The sequence below is a fragment of the Nanorana parkeri genome, unplaced genomic scaffold, assembly GCF_000935625.1.
Source record: "Nanorana parkeri isolate BGI_ZX_2015 unplaced genomic scaffold, ASM93562v1 scaffold2730, whole genome shotgun sequence".
NCBI classification, from domain to species: domain Eukaryota; kingdom Metazoa; phylum Chordata; class Amphibia; order Anura; family Dicroglossidae; genus Nanorana; species Nanorana parkeri.
Window position 1 is genome coordinate 54,506 of NW_017308998.1, and position 21,105 is coordinate 75,610.

The window sequence follows — 21,105 nt, forward strand, 5'->3', positions numbered from 1 at the left end:
TCAGCGGGTGTCCATCACTGTCCACATGCAATCATAAATGGTGCAATTACCTGCGGAACAGGAGAGATGTTTGACCTGAACGCAAAGAGTTTGCGCCCCTAAAAAAGATTCTCTCCCAATCTGCAGATAATCGTACCACGTACGATTATATGCGTAGAGTCAGGGTCAGATGCGGCCGCTGTCATCCTGACAACCGCAGGTACTTTCGGCAGGAATCCCCAGATACCCGAGTGCATGAGCTGTGCCATGCGCTTTCTATTTTTTAATGATTGAATTAACTGTATTTCATGGGATATTTCGTGATTTGTATCCATCCTCTGACTTCTGCTTTTCAATCACCTTTTTATGGAGTTGTTTTGAGTGTTCTTTTGTCTTCATAGTGTAGAATATGCCACAGTAATGACTTGCCAGATTCCAGATACTCATGCATTTATACAACAATCACCTGAAACACCTTGGCAACACAAAGGTGATCTCCAAATAACTAATTATGTGACTTTGGCAAAGCATTGGCTGCACCAGTGACGTGTCATAAAGGAGGTATATACGTATTTAATCACTTATGTTGCGTATTTTTATTGTAATTAATTGAGTTCACTTTGTAGAGATCTTTTCCACTTTGTTATAATTAATCAGTGTAAAAAACTACATTAAATCCACTGTCATTCAATGTTCTACGACAATAGAATATTAAACTTTTATTTTGGGGGGTGGGGGTGAATTTTCTCTGTAAGCACTGTATACTTATAGCAGTTATGAATTTAGGATCGAGGTCGGAGAACTGTTGAATGTTCAAAGCTACCTTTAACTATCGCCAATTTAAAGTGGTCTGACCCTTTTCTTATACCCACATGTAAAATGGTGTACACCAGGATTTCACTCTGTTGTTCACCTATATTTTTTTTGTTTATCATTTTCAGGAAAGTGGTATTCTATTGTATCGACAGTGTTAACCCTTATTATTAATTACATTTTATGTACATTGTACACTGTGTTCTGTCTATTAATAGATATAAGGGTGCATAATGGTGTCATTAGGGCGATATAACAGGAATATAATCAAACCTTTGACATCTGGAGAAAAATTAGCAAGGTGCCTTGTCACAAAGAGCTTGAGCTGTGCATCCAAGTCACAGGAACCAAGGCTGATATTCCATGAGCGAATTCCTGTAAAGAAGATAGCAGTATGTTATTAAGTGCAGTATGGATTTTTATGTAACTGTATATACAAGTATCTGTTGTTTGACAGTATCCGCATCAGTACTGTACAAATGCACACAATACAGCAAAGAGCAGGAGAAGCTCAGACCCTGGATTCCCAGCATTCACTCTGAAGGCATCTGACATTCCAATGTTGTCCAGTGCAAACAAGGCTTTCTTCCACAGCACAGGAGAACAACCAGGAACCACAAGGCTTCAAACACCTTATCACATAAGCTATCTTTGTCACCACGTGAACTAAAATGATTGACTTAACCATTGCTGTTTGCCTTAAGAATGTAGTGACACACATGCTAACACTACAGATTGAACAGCAAACAGATATATATAAAAAACATCAATTACAATTATAAAAATTAATTAAATGTGTCTTTAAATGTAATTGGTGTCTGATTAGTTTTTATATATCAGTCTCTTGTAATCCCCTGTAAAGCAGCACCCATACTGGGAGAGGAAATCAGGGCTCTCTTGCTTTGCTCATATGCTTATAGTTGGGGAGAGTGTAGTAATGACTTCATCAGCATGCTCACTACTCTTTGTTGTGTAGTTATAAGCTGGGGTAATTGCTGGACCAGGCTGTACTACCTAACTGCTGTGTTGGTATGTGCAAAGGTCCAAAACCTGGCTATGCTGTCTAGCAGGAATGTCCGTAGGGGTGTCCCTACAGTGTGTCCAGTAACCTGCCCAGCTCTTTGATGTTACTGGTTGCCAGTTGCTAGGCGGGACACCAGACAGAGCCTTATAGATTGTTAAGTGCTGTAAGACAGGAGTCCCCCAACCTCCAGGACATGGATCGGTACCGGTCCGTGGCTTTTTAGGATCTGGGCCGCAGCCGCCTCCTGTCAGACCATTCCGCCCACCCAGTGACCCGGCAGAGTGATCTCTGATGTCAGAGCGGGAGCCAAGCTGAGGAGAAGGAGAGGCGGAGATGGCGAACGTGTGACAGCTGGAAGCTTGCCAGAGATGTGTGTGTGTGTGGCCCTAAGTTAGTGAGTGACCCTGCATGCTGCTGATTGTTTGTCTATGGCAATGAAGCTGAGCAATCATTTATATGGGAATGCAAGTTACTATTCTTTACATTGCTAAGCAATGTAAGGAATAGAATCTTGTATTGTTATATAAAAAAAAAAAAAACGAAGATTGCTCAGGCATATACAATCAGTATAATTTCTAGTGATTGTATATGACTGGGCAATGATTTATTTTATATGACAATACAAGTTTCCCAATACAAGTTACGTGACCCAATGAGAAGCTGCCTGAGGCACCCACCTCAGGCCGCCTCATTATAGGCCTAGCACCGGTTTTCCTGAATCACAAGACTGGGGAGCAGATGCACATTACTGGTGCCTGTAATAAACACTGTTCCAATGGCACTCAGAGGCAAAAGCTCTGAGTGGCTGCCGTTGTACATTGGCAGCCACTCAGTGGGGTATACCTACACCTATTTCAGTAAGACATTAATGAGTGTTCAAACAGGAGTTTTCCAAATTCTAAAGGTTTAAAAATTGAGGGGAACTCTTCAATAGCAGCACATTCTATCTGTATCCCTGTTGCAGCGCTTCCCTTACTTTCTGTCTAGTAAAACCATTGTCAGCAATACAGAAAAAGAAGTTGTATTTCTCTAACGGAGCCCCGGATAACAAAGCGCTTTAAGTCTTTCCCAATAAATCTTTCACTGCTGCTTCCATGCCATACAGTAAGTTTGCTTACATGTATAAAGCTGACTGTCGGCCCTATATTGGAAGTGTTTCAGGTGGCTGTATATCTTGTGAGCAATGTGATAGCAATAAAGTAAAAAAAATAAAGTTAAAATACATTTTAAAAAAACATATTTTTTTTTAAGTTGCCCACCCCCACATGGAAACACATACACATGCAAATACATATCTGGTGCACCTACGTATGAAGCTGACCAATGTGCCTCAAATGTTTGGTATCGCCACGCACGCCAGAGTGAGAGCAATAATTCTAGAGCCATTATTTACACATTTTGATGACATATGAAGGCTTTTAAAGCTTCACCTATGGAAATCTTTTGAGTACTTTAGATTTTTGCCATTTCACGGGTGCATGCAACTTTGAAGCTTGACATGTCTGGTATCTGTTTACTTGGCACAAACTCATCTTTTATATTTTACCATATAAATGGGTATTATAGTGTGTTTATGTGCACTAAAATTAATGTAAAGAGCTTTTTTTACTGAAAGTTGGGGTTTGATAAAAAGTTGCACAAATATTGTTTGACATTAAAAAAATTGCAACTGCCATCATTGTATTCTACAGGTTTTCTGCTTTCAGAAAATATTTAATTTTTGCGGCAGGGGGTTTTAAGCAATCTTCAGGGCATTTACAAAAAAAAATGCCAGGAATGGCTCTGGCAGCAAACGGGTTAAATATAGTTTAAACAATAAAAACCCACAATTCAAATACATACACTATATTACCAAAAGTATTGGGACATCTGCCTTTACACGCACATGAACTTTAAAGGCATCCCAGTCTTAGTCTGTAGGGTTCCATATTGAGTTGGCCCACCCTTGCCAACCCTTGTCCAATGGCGGCGTGCTTTACACCACTGCATCTGATGCTTTCTATTGCACTTGGTGATGTAAGGCTTTCATGCAGCTGCTCGGCCATGGAAACCAATTCCATGAAGCTCTCTACGCACTGTTTTGTGCCAATCTGAAGGCCACACGAAGGTTGGAGGTCTGTAGCTATTGACTACAGAGAGTTGGCGACTTCTGTGCACTGTGCGCTTCAGCATGCGCTGACGCCGTTCTGTCATTTTACGTGGCCTAACACTTCATGGCTGAGTTGCTGTTGTTCCCAGTTGCTTCCACTTTGTTATAGTACCACTAACAGTTGACAGTGGAATATTAAGTAGCAAGGAAATTTCACGGATGGACTTATTGCACAGGTGGCAACCTATCACGGTACCACGCTTGAATTCACTGAGCTCCTGAGAGCGACCCATTCTTTTACAAATGAATTTATACACCTGTGGCCATGGACGTGATTGGAACACCTGCATCCAATGATTTGGAGGAGTGTCCCAATACTTTTGGCAATATAGTGTATATTATACAATAGGGACGCCTGATACCAAGTACTGTACTCGGTACAAGTACAGATACTTTTCGAGCTCCAAGACTAGACTAGAGAAAAATTCAAAAGTTAGGAGGCAGCTGTCATTTGTAAGGAGCACACGGATTTCCTGGGATTTGTATACCTCTGTTTTAATGTATGATTTTGTTTTTATAAATATGAATGAAGGGATGCACCGATACCACTTTTTGCGAATACAAGTACTGATACTTGCCCAAGTACTTACAGATACAAGTACTGATACATTTCTGTTTATTGTCATGTGACAGTTTTTCTAAAACAATGCAGACTAATGATTTCAGGACAGTGTTCGAGAGCCAGAGCTGGGTCCCAGCTGCAACCCTGGTAGTTCTCATGAAAATGACAAGTATCAGCATTGGTATCTGAACTGGTATCTGGATATCGCTATTATACAATCATATATACACAAGAAACTCTAATGTTACTACAGTATTAAGTATTATTAGTAACAATCCATTTTTACATTGTATCACTCAATGGCACTTGCAGACTATCTGCAAGTGTCATTTTACACAGGGTCAGTTGCATTCAGGGATTTTCACCATTCCCTAATCTTCCCAAAATGAAAAAGGATTTGCCTTTAGGTATACTTTAAACTGTTCGTCACAGAGAACACTCTCATTTCTTAGCTAGAGGCTGAGAATAGTGGAAGAGGAAAGTTTTGCTTCAAGATTGGGGATCCCAGCTCATAAACAAAGAAGAGAAAAACAACTGTGAGATGCATATACATAATTTTTATTTACTTGAAGATTAAAATAGGAGCCAAGACTATACTCTTTTTCATAATTTTTATACGATGGGTAAAGGTTAGAATGGATATCTAGTTTTCACAGCCCTTTATGTTCTTTGTCTCTGGGACAAACATACTCAGGAAAGGAAAACCTTTTAACTGGAAACTTTTGCATACAAGAGATAGGGACTCATTTTGAACAATGATTTTCTAAATCATTATCAAATACTTTTGTGACTCCCCCCTTCCTCATTCCATAGCTCACTTCTTTACTCCTTATGTGGCTTATTTAAGTTTCTCAATTTTATTACCTGGTGTGTTTTTTCCCCAAAGATTTTGTTTTGCAGATTTTTTCTTTTGCTACACCTTTGTGTATTTGGTGTATCTGCAGGGAGTGTGCATGATCTCCGTGTGCTTGTGTGGGCTTCTTCTGGGTACTCCGGTTTCCTCCCACACTCCAAAGACATGCTGGAAGGTTGATTGGCTCCTATCTAAAATTGGCTCTAGTATGTGTGTGCGTGTATGAATACATGTCAGATATGGACCTTAGATTCTACGCTCCTTTAGGGAAGGGACTGATGTGAATGTGCAATTTGTAAAACGGTGTATAATTGTCTATATAAATACCTGTAATAAATAAATAAACACTGCTAGTATAACTGCTAGTGCAAAAAAGCAAAGTATCATGGACAATACTCTTCTCTAGGACAGAAAGTGATCAGAATCACATAAACACTGACAGTAATAAAAACTGCCCATCTCTACCTAAAACATATATCGCTGTCTCCCTATTGAAGAGATGGTCCCTCTGGTTTTTAATAAATTCTTAATTTTTTTTAATTAGCTGCTCTTTATTAAAGTTTTTTAAACGTTTTATTCTTTTCCATGTCCAAATAACAAACCATCTTACAGCATAACAAAACATTACAACCATAACAAAAAAAAATCTTTATTTCATGCAATTTCAGCACACGTACCAAAAAATGTAGACAGAATCACTGACATACCAATCACTCATACAAAATTCAGGTTCAGAAATTGACCTGAGGTTACATAACATCAACATGGTTCAAATACAAACAGGGCAGGGGTAAAGAGATATTATTTGCAGCCTATGGTGTTATATGAACATGTTTCCCCCCATTTGGGGAAGGAGCACTCAGAAAAGAGCTACTCGACAAAGTTTATGGACAGGAAACTACTTTCCACGAAATGTAGATGAGGTAGTGAGGACCCCTCTCTTTTTATTCGAGAAGCACAAGTCATAGTACAGAAAGACGGTTTTCACATTAAGGAACAGATGTTATCAAATGATCTTCACTCAGGAAACATGTCAGCAAAGGTGGGGAGAATGAGCTTTAATAACAAAGTGAATATAACATTGTGAATGGGACTACAATTTTTAAAACTGAGGGCAATGTAACTGATTTGTGGCGGATATTTCGTCTTTTGCTTTAGAAGGATCATTGTACCATGCACATATTGCCTATTATACTGCTGATAATTATGTTGTAAAATATTGCAGAATGATGTCACCATATCCACCTCCTCTTTAATATCAGGCTCCAGCAACCATTAAGCATCAAAATGATAGTCATCCTGTGCTAGTCATTTTGATCTATTGCATATATAGTCAATTTTTCAGCAGGAAATGCATACACATGATTCCACATTTATGTATGTAGATGTTTAATTTATTAAGGTAAGGGAACCATCTGGCACCATAGCTATTAGATGTCTGTGCCAAACTGCTTTAAAGTCGATGTCGATACACACATCTTCAGAAATACTATTCGCTGCCTCTAAAAACTATGCTTTGATTTTGTGTTATGTACGCATTTATAACCCTTTTTTTTTTTTCCAGTAAACCATGCAAAGAAAAATGTGGCCGGTGAAACCATGAATGGAGGACAGAGGTTCAGAATCAGTTACAATATTGCTAGGGAATGGGAACAAGGCCTATATTAAATTATTCTCTGAGGTTGCAATCAAATCATGCTTACCTGTAAAAGGAATTCAAGCAATTGTTTCACTAACACATTGAATTTATATCATTATTTTCAAAGAAGCAAGGTTTCCAAACATGTTCCAATTCATTGCCAGGCATTAAAACCCTTGAGGAAGCCAATAAATGGTACCACTTTCATTCCAACCTTACTGTTTAGATCATGTGGCTAGCACTCCGCTAACATATGAAGTGTGCTGCATATACTTTTAGTGAACCAATAATGTTTTGGCCCTGGGCGCAGAGGATGTGGTTTATTGTCCTTTGACAGTAAGATTTTACGGGATGACTATATGTATTTAGTCCAGGTTCAGTTATTGGGTTGGTTGAATTGTAGGTGTTAATTTCAGATTATATTAAAAGCCGAAATCTGGGGAAAAAAAGGTAATTTTCACACGACATTGGGTGTGTAAATTGCCACTAAAAAGCTGTGTGTTATGTGTGGAGGGTGGCTGCAAAGTATTAAATTCTTACCTTGCATGCCGGCTCCTACACAGAACTCTCAGGTTCTGGACATTGTGGGATGTGAGAGATGCGACTCTAACAGTAAGGAGCTCTGGCCTCATCACCCTTGCCTCCTCACTACTTCCTTGTTCACAAAATGCCTTGTCATTTTCTCAAAGTATCAAAGGCATCCCGTGATTGAAGGAGAAAAGGAGGGGGCAATGATGTAACATCATCTCTCCTCCTGCCTTTCGCATTTTGTGAATAGGCAGGTAGTGAGAAGGCAAAGGTGATGAGATCCAAGCACTTTATTGTCTGAGTCACATCCCTCACTCCTCTCAGTGCCCGGAAGCCCGGTTTGGAGACACAAGGAGATCTCACCGTTCCAATTCTCCAGTCACTATCAAGTTCTGGAGCCTCCAATGGTGCTGGTCAAACAGGGGCATTCTCACCTCCAACCGATTCAGTGTCCAAACAGACCGCACTCCAAAGTTCTCCAATAATAATCAAAGCTTTATTAGAATCCACAATATCAATATGTGAATATACACCAACACCGCAAACCCCCGGTACACAGGGGCGTATTTACTGCGAGGCAAAGTAGGCGTTTGCCTAGGGCGGCACCTTCCTGGGGTCAAACAAGGGGGAGAGGTGTAAACCTAGGTGCCCATAGGGAGACAACCCAGGATTTAGTAGTCTCCATAAAGAGTACCTGCCAATGCTTGTTAACCCCCTTGTGACAGCAACAAAGTTAAATAAAAAAAGTGTTAAAAAGTAAAGTATAATATAATAAATAACAAATCAAAAATTAAACTCAACCCTGTGGGGCTGAACCAATTGATTGCCCCCAACCATAGTAAACAGCATGAATGGGGGGGGGCGTGTCCTGCTCATGGCGGAGTAAGACGTGTGATACCCGAGCTCCGTGACTATCACTACTTTTACAACTATAACGGACGATTTATACCACCCGATCGGATCCCACCAAATGACCTCTAAACGCAGGAAGGAGGGTGCTTCTTCATCCCAGTCCGGGACCCCCTCTTTGCAGCAATATTTCGCCTCTACGAGGTACAGGACCCGAGGCCGCGTCCCCTCCAACATGGAGCCTGACCCTCATCTCCCGCGCACACCACGAGGCCGGAGACGCTCTCTCTCCCCCTGCGCCCAGCGAGACCCCATCCAGACTCCTCACCTCGGCATTACGACTCGGATTCAGCAGACACTGATCCGTACCCTCTCGGGGGGCAGCCGATGGACGTCCCTCCGGAATTCCGGGCATTATTGAAATACCTACCGACCAAGGAGGATTTCGCGGCTCTGGTCACCCGGGTAGAGGCAGCGCTCCAACGAGACCTACGAAAGGTGAGACAGGAGGTACAAGAGGTCTCCACAGAGGTGGCTTCGGTATCCGCCACCTGTGCGCTGATTGATGCTCGGGTCAAGGAGTTAGAGGGGCAGCAGCCCCATCTTGCGATACTCCAACTGCGTATGGAGGACTTGGAAGATCGCAATCGCCGGCAGAACGTGAGGATCTGAGGCCTACCGGAAGCGACATCTCCATCTGACCTCCGGCCCACTGTACAAGCAGTGTTCAGCTCCCTACTCCCAGACACTGCCCCGGAGAACATCCTACTAGACAGAGTGCACTGCACGCTCGGCCCTCCCTCCGCGGATGTGTCCCGTCCGAGGGACATTGTCTGCCGGCTTCAGAGCTACCCCGTGAAGGAGGATGTACTCCGCCAAGCATGGCTGAAGCGGTCTGTGGAACTTGACGGGGCGGGCCTACAAATACTACCGGATCTGTCCCGCAACACACTAAGGCGCCGGGCCATGCTGCGCCCTCTCTTCTCGGCGATCCTCCAAGCTGGTGCTTCCTATAGGTGGGGGTATCCTATTCGCCTGCATGTCCGCACCTCATTCACAGTCCGCACACTTGACGATGTACCGGCCCTATGTGATCTACTTCAGATCCCAGTGATACATCTCCCGGATTGGCTGGCCTACTTACCGGATGAACAGCCGACGACCCAGAAGCCGAGACAGCTCCGGCGGGCCCGCCGGGATCCCTCTACTGCCTCACCCAACCGACGACCCGCGGAACCGCGCGGTCCTGTTGAGCCTTGATGCGGCTGCGGCTAAGGATGCTACCTACAACGGAGATGACTGGATTCCCCACCCCCAGACACAGCCGAGACACCCGGGACCCTATGGACTTCCCACTGACATTCAAGATTCCTGTCGCTGTTTCATCTACAAGTGGGTCCAAGGGTCTCATTAGGTTCTGTCACCCTTTAACAGCCTCCAGATCTCCGCCTCTACATTATGCGACCAGTATCCTTTTAAAGTAGACCCCCCCTGGGCTCCTTCGCAGGTCTACTGAGATCGGCCCCCCACGTTTGGAGATTTGGCTGTTTGCCGCATGACTCTCCTGGCCCGATCTGGCTCAATGAATGGAGCGTCAGGGCCCCGAAGCTGAGAAGATTGGGGACCCACTTTCCCAGGGGCCCTTCCCTCCATGATCCGGCTCCCCCTTACACTCCCTATTCTTTTTTTTTTCCCTTGCTCTATGCGATCAAATTGTTGAATGTTCACAATGTTATATTGCTTAGAGGTTGGGCGCACTTCCTCCCCCTGATTTAGCTCGCCCATTATGTTGACCAGAGGGGGATACTCTCAGGCGGAGGAAGAGATGTGAGGGGGCGTTGGGGGCACGCGGTCCCGGGTCGGCCTTTTGCTCCCGGCGGAACGGAGTGGTGCCGCAGGGGTCCCCTGGGGCCGCTTCCCCCCCATCGCTCGGTCTCCAAAAATGAGTGGCGGAGTCCACACCCGTCCCTCCTGAATGTCCAGTCCCCCCGGGGCGGATACCTTACACTATATGGTGCCGGTCTGGGTGTATGGTAGCCTGATTTAGCGTTGGTCTTTTGGTTCTGTGTTCCTTATTCTCTCTTATTATTCGTTTTGTATAAGTTGATTATCAAGTTATTGTCTCACGGAGCTCGGCTCCGCCGTGCTCAGACTAGTTCCCCCATTAGTCTGTTCCTGCAGCGTTCACCTGTTAGTTGATTTTATTCAAGGGATTTTGACCCCCTTGACTTCACCTTACCTACCTCTACCTGTAAGTACATTCCTACCTCTCCCGTATTTGTCTGTGTTGTTGCTCCTCTCTTTTCCTCCTACAACCTCCCCCCCTCCCTCAACCTCCCCCCTGCCTCCCGAAGGGTTACCTCACTAGGATGTCAGACATGACTGATCTCAACATTTTCTCTCTGAATGTTAGGGGCCTCAACGTGCCCGAAAAAAGGAGGATGGTGCTCACAGATCTCCGCAGCCAGAAAATACAGGTGGGTTTCTTCCAGGAGACGCATTTTGCTGAGGGCGGGGCTCCCTCGTTCCGTGATCGCCACTACCCAGTATCGTATCATAGCTACTCCCCAGACAAAAAATCCAGAGGTGTGAGCATTCTGATTCACCGAGCGGTGCCATGGCAGGTGGTGGAGGTGTACGCGGGGGAGGAGGGCCGCCTACTAATGGTCAAGGGCACGCTGGGAGATCAGAAGATCACCCTAGTCAATGTCTATGCCCCGAATCAGGGTCAAGTGGCATTTTTGGAACGGGTCCTGCTGCGGATGGATGACTTTAGGGAGGGGGTCCTGGTGGTGGGAGGTGACTTCAATTTCCACTTGGACCCAGAGGTGGACTCAACCAATCAGAAGTCACACCTGCCCTTCACTGCCCTGCGTAGACTAAAGAAATGCCTACATAGCCACCAACTGGCGGATGTCTGGCGTATTCACCACCCTACCGACAAGGACTACTCCTTCCACTCCTCAGTCCACGACACCTACATGCGCATCGATATGTTTCTAGTTCATCACAGCACCTTACCTTTGGTCGCACACTCAGGGATAGGCAATATTACATACTCAGACCACGCCCCGATCCTCCTCACGCTGAAAATGACCCCACGGGTATCCAGAGGGTGGCAATGGCGTCTGAACGAGACACTAATACAGGACCCGGGGCTTGTCCCGGAGATAGAGCGAGACCTTCGTACCTACTTTGAACTCAACTCCACGCCAGACTGTCTGCCATACACTATTTGGGAGGCCCATAAGACCTATATAAGAGGCACTCTGATTAAACTAGGATCCAGACGGAAACAACAGGGCTTAAGACTTCAATCCAATCTCCTATCCCAGATCCATGGGCTCGAACTCTTACACAAACGACGCCAAGACCCGACCCTACTGTCCCAACTACGCACCCTGCGGGAGTCCCTCCGTAACACATACCTAGACAGGGCCAAAGCCACGCTCTCCAAGTGTCGCAGACACTTCTATGAATATGGCAACCAGTGCAGCCGTTCTTTGGCGCAGGCACTCCGCCAACAGCGCTCCCGGACCTACGTACCCATGGTTAAATCCCCTACTGGTAGGATGTGTCACTTGACAGATGACATCTCCGCCGCGTTTAGAGACTACTACTCAACCCTCTATAATCTCCCGTGCCCCCAGACAGCACAATCCATGACGAACCGGCAACGCCGCATCCGAGCTTATCTGGAAGCCTCTGCCATGCCGGGCTTGACCCCGGAGACCCGAGCCTCCCTGGAGGAGCCGATCTCGGCAATGGAGCTTGAGATTGCCCTTAAACAATCAAACACTGGCAAAGCTCCGGGCCCAGACGGTTTTACCCTCCAGTATTACAAAACGTTTCCCGCCTTGCTGTCATCCCCTATGCTTGCTGCATGGAACTCAGTGCGAGAGGGCAACCCCCTCCCGAGGGATGCCTTATCGGCCCATGTGGTAGTTATCCCCAAGCCTGACAAAGACCCAACGCTATGCCCCAGTTACCGACCGATATCCCTGCTGAATGTGGATACTAAGCTGTTGGCGAAGGTCCTTTCCATGAGATTGCTCCCCCACATCCCAGCTCTAATTCACCCAGACCAGGCGGGATTCGTCCCATCTAGAGAGGCCCGCGACAACACCACCCGCGCCCTCAACATCATTCACTCGGCCATGTCAAAGTCCATCCCGAGCCTTATTTTGTCCACGGACGCCGAGAAGGCTTTTGACAGGGTCGACTGGTCTTTTCTACGTCTCACGCTGGAACACATCGGGATGGGTCAGAGCATGCTAGCGTGGATATCCACGCCGGACTGTCTGCCATACACTATTTGGGAGGCCCATAAGACCTATATAAGAGGCACTCTGATTAAACTAGGATCCAGACGGAAACAACAGGGCTTAAGACTTCAATCCAATCTCCTATCCCAGATCCATGGGCTCGAACTCTTACACAAACGACGCCAAGACCCGACCCTACTGTCCCAACTACGCACCCTGCGGGAGTCCCTCCGTAACACATACCTAGACAGGGCCAAAGCCACGCTCTCCAAGTGTCGCAGACACTTCTATGAATATGGCAACCAGTGCAGCCGTTCTTTGGCGCAGGCACTCCGCCAACAGCGCTCCCGGACCTACGTACCCATGGTTAAATCCCCTACTGGTAGGATGTGTCACTTGACAGATGACATCTCCGCCGCGTTTAGAGACTACTACTCAACCCTCTATAATCTCCCGTGCCCCCAGACAGCACAATCCATGACGAACCGGCAACGCCGCATCCGAGCTTATCTGGAAGCCTCTGCCATGCCGGGCTTGACCCCGGAGACCCGAGCCTCCCTGGAGGAGCCGATCTCGGCAATGGAGCTTGAGATTGCCCTTAAACAATCAAACACTGGCAAAGCTCCGGGCCCAGACGGTTTTACCCTCCAGTATTACAAAACGTTTCCCGCCTTGCTGTCATCCCCTATGCTTGCTGCATGGAATTCAGTGCGAGAGGGCAACCCCCTCCCGAGGGATGCCTTATCGGCCCATGTGGTAGTTATCCCCAAGCCTGACAAAGACCCAACGCTATGCCCCAGTTACCGACCGATATCCCTGCTGAATGTGGATACTAAGCTGTTGGCGAAGGTCCTTTCCATGAGATTGCTCCCCCACATCCCAGCTCTAATTCACCCAGACCAGGCGGGATTCGTCCCATCTAGAGAGGCCCGCGACAACACCACCCGCGCCCTCAACATCATTCACTCGGCCATGTCGAAGTCCATCCCGAGCCTTATTTTGTCCACGGACGCCGAGAAGGCTTTCGACAGGGTCGACTGGTCTTTTCTACGTCTCACGTTGGAACACATCGGGATGGGTCAGAGCATGCTAGCGTGGATTCTGGCATTGTATTCCCACCCGACAGCCAGGGTCTGCGTTAACGGTACACTCTCGTCAGCGTTCACCATATCTAATGGCACCAGACAGGGCTGCCCACTCTCACCCCTCATTTTTATCCTGACCCTTGAACCCCTGCTCCGCACCATTAGAGCACATCCTGATATCCATGGCATTGAGGTGGGGGGACAGGCCCATAAAATAGCAGCATATGCGGATGACCTCCTGTTCTTCATTTCGACACCGGACACGTCCATACCTAATCTACTCCAGGCCCTTCAGCGATACGGCGAGCTATCGAACTACCATATAAACACCCAGAAGTCGGAGGCTCTAAATTTGACTATTCCCCCTCAATTACTAGCGTGCCTACAACAGACCTTTCCTTATCAGTGGTCCTCTACAGCACTCCAATATCTAGGGATAAAGCTTCCACGGAACCTGTCGGACACTTACAACCTCAATTTCCCCCCACTTCTACAAAAGGTCAAAACAGACATTCAAGGATGGGCACGCTCGACATTTTCCTGGACAGGCCGCTGTAATGTCATCAAACAAAATGTCCTTCCGCGGTTCCTATATCTTTTCCAAGCCCTCCCGATCATGGTTCCACGCTCTTTTTTCCGCTCCCTGCAAGCAATGGTGTCCGACTTTATATGGGCCGGCAAGGCCCCACGAATCAAACTGGCGACTCTGAGACGCCCCAAAGCCAAGGGGGGGCTAGCCCTTCCCGACTTCCATTTTTATCACATAGTCTCACACTTGGCCAGGGTCATTGATTGGTGCTGTCACGGCGCCACCAAGCCCTGGATACAGGTGGAACAATCTGTGACCAAGATCTCCCTACCTGGTCTAACGTGGTACGAGGGACGCCTACCCCGACTAATTAGAACACACCCGACTATAGGTTCCACTTGGAGGGCAGCCCGATGGGCCTTCATACACAAACAAATATCCCCTGATCCATCCCCTATGCGATCTTGGGGGCTCCGGATTTCCCCCCTGGTCTGGAGGCCGGCCCGTTTCGCCGCCTTCTGGCAGGGGGAAACTTCCTCCAGGGTCCTCACTGGCAAATACATAGAAACTCCCCTGAGGACCCAGATTCTGAAAGTCTCGACACTTGGCGCCTGCACCAACCGTCACACTTTCTCTCCTCACTTCCTCTACCTACCTCCTACACGAAAACAGCCTACACTATTTGAGCAAATCTGCTCTGACAAGGAACCCATAACTAAAACACTCTCTCTATGCTACCAACTAGTGTTGGCTGCAGACCTGGAGACCCCGCTCCGATTCCTTGAGCGATGGGAGGGGGAGCTGGGGATACAATTCTCACAGGAGGAAGGTGCCAAGCTGTTGCGCCACTCCCTGAAGTCATCCATCTGCAATAGATACCAGGAACTGGGATACAAAATCCTAACGAGGTGGTACCGGACCCCTCATAGACTTCACCAGATGTCACGGGCAAATCCGGACATTTGCTGGCGCTGCGGCTCCTCCCCTGCGGATATGCTTCACATCTTCTGGTCCTGCCCATCTCTGACACCTTTCTGGACACAGGTCCGCCTCATTGCGCAAAAATTTACAGATCACACCGTCCCGGATGACCCGGCGTTCTTCCTTCTCCACCATAACCACTTCCCAGTGAAAAGCTACTCCCGCTCGGTTCTGGTGCATTTACTGAATGCAGCCAGAGCATGTATACCTCTTCTATGATATGTATGTCCCCCTCCCTCTCAGGCCTCCACGGTATCCAACTGTTATTCCACCGGTGGATGCTCTGCTACACATTCACGTGCATAGTGATCTCGACTCCACCTGTTCTATATCTATAAGTCTAAATGAAGGGCTACCCAGATGGCCGAGTTTAGTTGATTGTAATGTGTTATTGGTGTTCTCACTAGAATTATTTCAGTTGTATCTGTATGTATACGTACCATGTACATGCTACCTTTGCGACAATAAAGAATTTATAAAAAAAACAAAAAACAAAAAAAACAGCATGAATGGAGGAATCTTCCCTGACATCTATTGTATTCAGGCAAATGGCACGTGCGTCTGTCCGAAAACCCTAACAGTGACTGCAGCTGATTGGATGCAGTCCCAGCTCTGCTGAACTTTTTCAAGTCGGGTGGTTCTGACAAGCCCACACACAGCTCGAATTTTGGCCAAAACAGAAATCTACCAAAATTCAAGACATGCATAACTACATTTAGACAGTTGTTACTGGGGCAAGTGTTTTGGTGGCATCTCAAAATTATGGAGTTACCCTCATTTCCATTTTCTGGGGATATTGGTAATTGAGGGAGTTAGAGGGAGTAAATCTATATAACGGGACACAACTGCAGTAAAAACCCAACAGGGGTTCTAACACCCTCACCACTCTATCTATTCCTTCTTCACAGAATGTTGTAGCTTAATGGAAAAAACATGATAACTGCTCATCTCCTATTATAAATTGGGGGCTTTGCTTGACCCACTACTGCATATGTTCAGTACTCTGTCAATCAGTATAGTGTATTGAAGTTGATGGACATATTTGATCTGTATCTACCACAGGAACATAGGTCACATGGTCACTTGGCTACATTTAGTAGTTTCAATAGCCCCTCTTTTATCCATAAAATCCTAAAGAGTTAGATTAGAGTTTTAGTTTAGTGTCTACTCTTTAGACTGTTTCATTTCTTCTACATTTGCATCTCATACATTGCAGAGGATACAATAATGTTATTGATCTCTGGTAAGAGGTCTCCCAGCAGGGCTGGCAGTATCTTCTATTCTACAGAACTCGGCTTGGAGATCAATGATGTTTTGCATAATGCCTTGTGTGCGCTATGTCTGAAAGATAATGGTTCTGCTTCTTCTGCCAGTAAAAGATATATCACTGTTCATTCTACTGCTTTTATGAGAAGTGTGCTCACCACACACACAAATTAGAGACAGAGGGCAAGCCAATTAGATGAAGACACTACAAAGGCACCTCCACCATGGTACTAATAATATGTATAGGACACGACACGGAAGGTAGCACAGTATCATAATGCTACTGATGAGTAAAATCCCATCTGCTATGTATTATTCGCTCATACAGCTTAGTTTATTATTAGAACTAAAATATCACTACGTATCAATTTGTAATCTGGCCTTAAAGTGACACTAAATTCAGGAGTTAAAACTTAAAAATCCATTCAAGTACATTAACTATTAACAAATCTGTGTATCACTCGGATGTAGATCCTCAAATCATCTCTGAATTCATACCGACACTGTCCATCCTTCTGGAGGGTGGCTTCTTTTGTTCCCCATGGTCCCTGTGTGTGTTGTAAAGAATCCACCGCTCCAAGCTCACGCCTGTGATAGACTACAAACTAAACGTGAGATTGTAGTCCATCACAGGAGTGAGCTGGGAGTAATGGCTTCTTTACAAAACACACAGGAGCCATGGGGAACAAAAGTAGCCACTAGACATGTGCGATTCGTTTCGTTCCGAATCGAAATTCGGACGAATTTTCGGAAATTCGGACATTCGGATGTATCCCAATTACAGACATAACGAATGCAAACGAATCCGAATTTCCATTTCCGAAATTCGGTAGCGGTAGTTCGAACGTTCGTTTCGTTTTCGGTTCATATTCGTTTCTTATTTGTTTCGTTCGTTGGAGCAAAGTGACATTAAAAGAAGGAGAAAAACATTTTTTCCCCCTCAAATGTCACTTTGCTGCAAACGGAGGAACGAAACGAATAAGAAACGAATAAGAACCAAAAACGAAACGAACGTTCGAACTACCGCTACCGAATTTCGTCCGAATCCGAATTGACTTTCACACCCGAATCCCGAAAAACGAAATAACACAAATCCGAATTTAAAACAAAACGAAACTAAACAAATTTTTTGGCAGTGCACATGTCTAGTAGCCACCCTCCAGAAGGAAGGACAGTGTCAGCACCAATTCAGAGATGATTCACGAATAAGATACATTTTTGTTAATAGTTATTGTATTTGAATGCATTTTTAAGATTTAACTCCTGAGTTTAGTGTCACTTTAATGTTTAGAAAATAGTCATTTTTTCAAAATTATTTTTGTACAGAATTTGAATTGCTTTGGCAGCTTATTCAAAATGCACACAACTCTCAACTACACTAGCCCAATGAAGACATTGGTTTAAAACTTCGGTTCTCAACTGGTGGGTCGTGACCCAAAAGTGGGTCATGACCCTGTGTTCAGTGGGTCGCGCGCATGCCTTCCACTTTTGCAGGTGAGAGACTTCTCAGCCTTCTGCTAGAGCAGCACTATCAGTTCTCTTGCCAAGCGACCATTCAAAATATGCTGCCCAGCGCCGAGTGTCAGCTTGAGGTGGGGTGGGCTGCGGGTATGGCCACGAGGGAGCTCCATCCATACATGCATTGCTTACAGCTTTCTCACGTGTCCTGTAGATATGCCTGGACCGGAGTGACGTCACATTCTGGCTCCCGACACCCCTACAGGGTGCACAAGGAAGCTGTAAAAGCAATGCACGCATGGAAGGAGCTCCGTCACAGCACAGCAGCCCACATTGGACCCCAGGCTGAGGGTCCACACCAGTTCTCAGAAGGTAGGGAGACTGGGTGGATCTTAAAAAAAAAATTACATTTTGGTGTGCGTGTGTGAGAATGTTTGTGTGTGAGATTGTGTACAGTATGTATGTTTTTGTGCCACGGCAGTGAGATCTTTTCAAAGTGGTCACAGACAGGAATAGAAGCATGGCAGGGGATCAAACCATCACTCACTGCAATGAAGAATTATAAAAACAAATTTGTATAGCGTTTCACATAGCAGAAAAAAGGACATAAAAAGAAAGGGAATATTTCGCTAGGATATCATACTCTCTTTGTTTCTCTTTCATTATGTGAATACAATATATAACAAATACGTTTCATGCAAAAAATATGTGAACATAAAATATTTACTTGTCTTTATAATTACAAGAACTGTGTCACAGAAAATTGCTTGTCGAGAGCTTGGTTTTGTTCCTTTTATCTTCTTTGTCACAATTGTAGCTGCTATCACTTCCATTTTAATTGCACTGTGCAGAGCAACATCATCTAAATTACTTTTCCAGGAAAATATTGAGCTTTTAGAGTGAAAATAAAACGAGTATTTATAAATATTTTCCATGCCATTATGTATTATGTTCTTTTCCGCCTATAAGCCATAATACCCGCTCAACTGTTAGATTTAATGGCAGGACTTGTAATACACTCTGATGTTATCAGTTTTCAGAAATGTGACCAGTATTGATTTTTTTCCAGTCTATTTCTAGTTGCTTCAAAATAGATCATGAAATACCTCTCTGCTGCAATGGTGTTAAACGACTCCTTAACCCTTTCGCTGCCAAGGACGTACGTCGTACGGAGCTACAAAAGTGCTTCCAGCTGGCCAGCTCAGTACGTCGTACGGACCTGGCATTTACAGTTCTACTATAAGCTGATGGTCAGCAGACTGTCCCCTTTAAATTAATAGCTGTCATCAGCGGCTCACAAGCCGCTGATGACTGCTAATTTTAAAAATACCGGGCACCGCTTTTTTTAATGTATTTTTTTCTTTAAAAAAAAAAATTAAATTAACTGTGGCAGCGCATGGCAAAGCTTTACTCCCTCAGCCCCTGTTCCCGACCACTGCTCGTTATTGTCACAGGAGAACGAGCACAGGGCTGTGCTAGAACTTCTGTGTTGGAGGTGACAGGGTCAATAAAGAGTACCCGTCACCTCCAAATGCAGATGCAACAAGGTTAAGGGAAAAAAAGTAAAAAATAATAACTAATTAAAAATGTAAAAAAATTAAAAAGGCTATAAAAGTTAAAATAAAATAAAATGGAAATTAAAAATGTTTACAAATGAAATAAAAAAATGAAAACCAGCCCCGCTGCCCCCCTCATCTGCATGCGAATAAACGCGCAGTGTTTTCAACCGCGATTGTGTGCAACCGCTTGGGCAGGGTGGTATTGCGGTGGGAAACCACGCAATCTGCCTGACACGACTGGGGTGCCATTAGAAAATAATGGCACTGGCAGCGCAATCGGCGGTGGTGTGCAATCCATGACCGCCTGGTCATCATGCACCAAACCGAGCGGATGGCTGGGCGGTCACGGAATCGCACACCACCGCTGATCGCGTTGGCAGTGCCATTATTTTCTAATGGCACTCAATTCACACCAATCAGATCGCACAATCCTGTTGCTGGCGAGTTGTCACCAGTGACAGCATCTCTGGTCTGCCCTTAAAGCAGACAATTCATTACATTTTATCCTGAAAGCCACTATATTATTAAGACTGCTAATCGTTCATACATACATTTTGTCTGGTCCTGACTCCATATGCTATGTTTTAACCTTATGATGTCACAAGTACAGGTATCTCTCTCCAGATAATAAAGTAGCAAGGAGGAATTTGGGAATGTTTCCAGACTTTTCATAGAAAGCTAATGAAGTGAAGTATACATCATATGTCATTTTACCCTTAATCAAGTAGGGAGCATCTTGGTCACATCTAAATAGTTAACGGATATTTAAAAATTACACCAGACCACAACTAGGCACAATGGAAAGCTGACCGATAAACTTAGCCATGTCCTTTCTATTTGTGAGAGAGATAAGTAGGGAATGCTGATACTGTGAGCACACAAGTCAACATGATTTCTGAAAGAAATGGATGTCTATAGTAGTCAAACCCACCAGGTAGTCGGTTACAAAGCTAAAAGCCAGAAAAAGGAGAGATATAATTGTATTGTATCTGTCATTATATAGCAGACAACATGCTGCACAGGAGGATGGTTTTGTTCACTTCTTTACATATTATTTGCTAAATAACAAAATAAATGTAAGAAGCAATATCTGAAGAAAAAAAAAAAAAAAGATGACGCAGACACGTAATATATTTTATATAGCATTTTATTGTTATGACGAAATAATTTCACATAACACATGTACTTTTATATGTTACTGGTTGTTTATGTCATTGGCATTTAGAAAAAAAACCTATAACATTTAAAATATAAATTGAAAAGCTGTGCACTGTTTTCCATTCATTGCACTGCATATACCGTAATATAGAAATGTGCAGTGCGCAAGCATCCTGAATTGTTTCATATTATCCAATTATGATCATATTATGGTATAAAAGAATAAACTGACCTTAGAATTCATTTATAAAGAGTAAATACCATAAATTAGGGTTATGGAACCATAGATATACAATATTATTCCACTATAGAACAATAAAGATATCAGAAATCATGGTTACAAGTTACTGGAACTTACATATGAAAGTAGTTTAAAGGAGGACTGCATTGTTGTTTCCAGTTCTGTGT

General features: G+C 44.7%; 1 protein-coding gene across 1 annotated transcript in view; it reads right to left on the reverse strand.

Annotated features, from left to right (window-relative positions):
• The window catches only part of LOC108802216 (electromotor neuron-associated protein 1-like), a 44,783-nt gene continuing 23,678 nt past the window's right edge, over positions 1–21,105 (reverse strand). The window contains exons 2-3 of the mRNA XM_018574086.1: positions 1,066–1,167; positions 1–50 (exon numbers count right to left, since the gene is read on the reverse strand). Coding sequence (XP_018429588.1) covers positions 1–50; positions 1,066–1,167 — 152 coding nt within the window. The remainder of the gene's footprint in view (positions 51–1,065; positions 1,168–21,105) is intronic.